This window comes from Solea solea, chromosome 10 (genome assembly GCF_958295425.1).
Source record: "Solea solea chromosome 10, fSolSol10.1, whole genome shotgun sequence".
Taxonomy (NCBI): Eukaryota; Metazoa; Chordata; class Actinopteri; order Pleuronectiformes; family Soleidae; genus Solea; species Solea solea.
The window spans coordinates 29,050,025-29,054,077 of NC_081143.1; the positions used below are offsets into that span (position 1 = coordinate 29,050,025).

The 4,053-nt window shown below is 44.1% G+C and overlaps 1 protein-coding gene across 1 annotated transcript in view; it reads left to right on the forward strand.

Moving 5' to 3' along the window:
• Positions 1-1,000: 1,000 nt before the first annotated feature.
• Positions 1,001-4,053, forward strand: part of LOC131467647 (E3 SUMO-protein ligase CBX4-like) — an 11,323-nt gene continuing 8,270 nt past the window's right edge. Inside the window, exons 1-3 of the mRNA XM_058641673.1 lie at positions 1,001-1,311; positions 1,477-1,520; positions 2,197-2,262. Coding sequence (XP_058497656.1) covers positions 1,243-1,311; positions 1,477-1,520; positions 2,197-2,262 — 179 coding nt within the window. The 5' untranslated portion in view covers positions 1,001-1,242. The remainder of the gene's footprint in view (positions 1,312-1,476; positions 1,521-2,196; positions 2,263-4,053) is intronic.

The window sequence follows — 4,053 nt, forward strand, 5'->3', positions numbered from 1 at the left end:
ACATATTTTATTTATTGTTTTTTTATATTATTATTATTAGTAGTGTTTGTACTTTGAGGACTCAAAGGTTTTATTGTCTTGTTACCTGATCGCTTTAATCTGAAACAATTGTTACACATAAGAAAAAAAAGAACATGATTAAGAAAATAGAACATGTTATTAATAGAAGGGATTTCAAATATAAGCCAGTTTGAATATACTTCTCTCTCTATACACATGTCTTTCTCCAGTGTCTAACAATTAGTGACATCCAATGTTAGACTGCAGATTGACAAACTGAGTTCTCCACTAACCTCCTCCCTCTTTCAAAGCGTGTCAGTGAACTACGGTGGCCTTCGTGTACCAAACAAGATGTAAACACTCATTAACAAATCTCTATGTCTCACTTTTTCTGTTGATGCCTCACATCTTGCACACAGAGCTGTTCTTCCCCATTCGTGGTCAGGTTAGCCTGTTGTCGTCAGATCAACCCTCAAACCGTCTGATCTCGTCATTTTCGCAATTTCCGGTTGTATAATTAAAGATCCTTTCCTTTTCCTTCCTAAAAAAAGGAAGAACTCCTCTTGTCCCCACCTGCCCCAGTGCTGCTGCTGCTGCTGTATAAACACAAACGCTCCCTCAGTCAGGTCTGATAGTATTGCTTGACGGGACACAGCAAACAAATAATGTTATATCATTTTTGATTCATGAAGAAGCAGAATAAAAATAAAAATAAATCTCCTAAACTTATTATTACACACTGCAGCTTTACATGTCAACAAAAACAATAGATAAGCCCACGCAGTAAAACCTACAATTGTTGCCATGGTTACCAAGTGCTTTGATCGTCATCGTTTCTTGTAGCTGTTTTATGTGAAATAATTCCCGACAGCACCTGAAGGGAGCACGGGAACACCCCCCCTCCTCCTCCTATCACCGCCCCCTCCTCTGACGTCACTCCAACGGCTATTTGCATGAAGTGTTTTGTTGCTGCAGCTTCGACTCGGCTGCAGAACGAGTCTCTCTCTCTCCGGAGAGGCGAAGCGAGGGAATCAGCGAGAGCGCAGTGAAAAGAGGAGGAGGAGGAGGAGGAGGAGGAGGAGGAGGCGGCGCGGGCTCTTGTGTTTCACATCAGAGGAGCAGAGAGCGAGAGAGTGGGGGGGAGACACGGCCTGGAGGAGAGAGAATATAAGGTGTCAGATACCCAAAAAAGAGAGAGAGAGAGAAGGGAGAGCGAGAGCGAGAGCGAGCAGAGGTGTGAACATGGAAGTACCCGCCGCGGGAGATCACGTCTTCGCGGTGGAGAGCATCGAGAAGAAGCGCAGCAGAAAGGTTTGTCACCGCAGCGACTGTTTTCTTCTCTTCTTCGTCGTGGTTTTATTTTCCACTGGATTTGTCTCGTGTTCGCCTGACGCTGCTGCTGCTGCTGCATGCGCGCGCGCGCTCTTTGCTGCGTAAAGTCCAAACGCATTATAACCCGTTTGTGTCCGTTCACAGGGGAGGCTCGAGTATCTGGTCAAGTGGCGAGGATGGTCTCCAAAGTAAGTATCCTCCCCCTCATATTCATCATCATCATCATCATCATCACCACCACCTTCACCTTCATCTTCGCGTAACAACATGAAGCAGAAGAACCGTAATAACGCAACATTCACAGCACAAGTGTGCGTATGTGTACGAGCGTGAGCGCGCACAAGGCAAGGGCGGTAGCGCGCTTTTGACTTGGCCGCTGGAAGCGTTGGCCTCGAGGATGGATGTAGTTTTAGAGCGACAGTATCTGCCAGTGTGCACGTGTGTGATTGACAACATCTTATAACATGCAGCGTTAACTGTGACGCACGCGCACACATGTGCGTAAAAGTTACCAACGATGAATGACACGTGCGTCCTCAGGGAGTGTCGCGGTATGATGTTTACACACGTGCACTGATGTTTATTTTAATTATTGATTCATCTGTCAATCATTTTCTCACTAGAGCAAAATAAAAAAGATGCAAAAGGTCATTCCGTGTTTTACCAAATACGTTAATCTTCCTCAGATTAGCAGATTGAAACGTTGTGTCATCAATAACATATCTGCTCTATAATGTCAGCGTTTCACGCTCATAAAACAGAGGTGACGGTGAAGGGGTGTGTTCAAGAACATCTTCACTGTCCAGGAGAAGCACCTGATATTTGACACATTGTGACGTCACTGTTGGTCTTCTCTCTGAACAGATACAACACATGGGAACCAGAGGAAAACATACTGGACCCTCGACTGCTCGATGCCTTCCAAGACAGGTGAGTGTGGGATTAAATGAATCATCAAATGTATTCATTCTGTTTTCACACCAGAGCGAGGTCACCATTAAAAACCCACAGTGTGGTAAAAGGGACTGTGCATTTATGTGAGGTCACCAACATGACCTGTAGGTGGCGCAAAAGTACAAGTCATCACAGAAGAGCGAGGAGGCACAACGTGATGACGTACATGTGTTCCATTCTTCTGCTGTTTAGTGAATATTTGGAATGAGTTCACCAATATGAGCAGCAGGTGGCGTCAGCTACGAATTACCAGTGAAGAGTTGGGAGGAAAAACTTCTTCTTCCACGAGGAATGTCGTGGCTTTTCATTTCCGCTCGTTTCCCAGTGAAAATTCAGTCTTGACGTCTTTATGCTGAACTTTTCATCATCTGTGAAGAGGAGAAACTTTGAGCTAATGTTCACGGTTAGAAACGGTTTGTGAGGCTTTATCGTCAGCGTGGTCCAGAAATGGCACAACACCACTTTTTCAGATCTGATACCGCGTCCGATATCTCAAACTGGAGAATTGAAATCTTTCAATCCATGAAATATGAATTCCTCAACAACATAAAGCAGAAGTAAGCAGCCCACACACAGCATGACTCAGCTCAAATCTTTACAGATTTTGGGATTGTTTCTGATTTCACGGTTTTATCTACGTAATCTCCGATCCAGTGATTTTGGCGGGTATTGAACTGATACTCAGTCATAGTGTGGTCACATGGTGACGAGAAACTGTGCAAACATCAGTTTATTTACAGGACATTAGGAAAATAAACATTATTACGTAAGTCTGACTGTAATCACACTTTGTAGTGACTGAAATTGTCAGATTAACCGATAACACGACTGAGAGTCGAACTTCTACTACATGTATATGTTCAGTTGGAACAGAGTTGTTGGACATTTTGCACTGTCCCCACTGTCCCTACTGTCCCCACTGTCCCCACACTGCGGCTAATCCCTGCAAATAATATTAGCCAGTACACAGAAGAATAAAATAAAAGCCAAAGTTACTGGATGGTAGCAATGAGCCACATGCTCAACAGCCTCAGGTGTGGAGAGCCAGTCCCTGGGTGGGGGTGGATTAGGATTAACAGCAGTGTCATCGCTGGGTCAGGTTAGGGTTTGAGTTACAGAAGCAAAGTGTGACACTTTGTCGGCATGTACTTTTGTTGTTGTTGTTGTCACCTGATAGTTAGTGAGTGTCAGTGTGCTGTCCCATCATGTCGTCACCACATGCTCCTGTGTCTCCTGCCATAAAACTAATTACATTAACCAATAAACCCTGAATGTCCTGGATTATGCACAGTGAGGAATTAAACTACACAAATATCAGATATGTGGTTGATTTTCTTTCTCAAAATTGACTCATGAGCTTAATTAAAGACGGCCTCCAGCACCGCGTTTGCTCGACATTGTCCTTGTTCCTGTAAAATAACGTCAGTTTAATGACAGTTCATATTTACTCGTTCCATCTCGTTTAAACTGAAACCATGATTCTCATTCACACACATGTTCAGCTTTTAATCATGCAGACACACCAGTGTTTCCATGGTTTATCTCTGACTGTGGAGGATTTGTGCTGTGGGTAAATATTCTCCTTCATCAGGTCATCATTGGCCAAAGTCCCTGAGAGTTGAGTTGCGAGTGATTGGAGGACGTTTGGGGACGTGGAGAACCCTGTTCTGTTTGTCTTAGGCGTCCACAAACAAACATCTCACTGGGTCACAACTTGTGATGTCATCATGTTGTGGTTGCACTTAAGGATAATCTGACGTGATACTT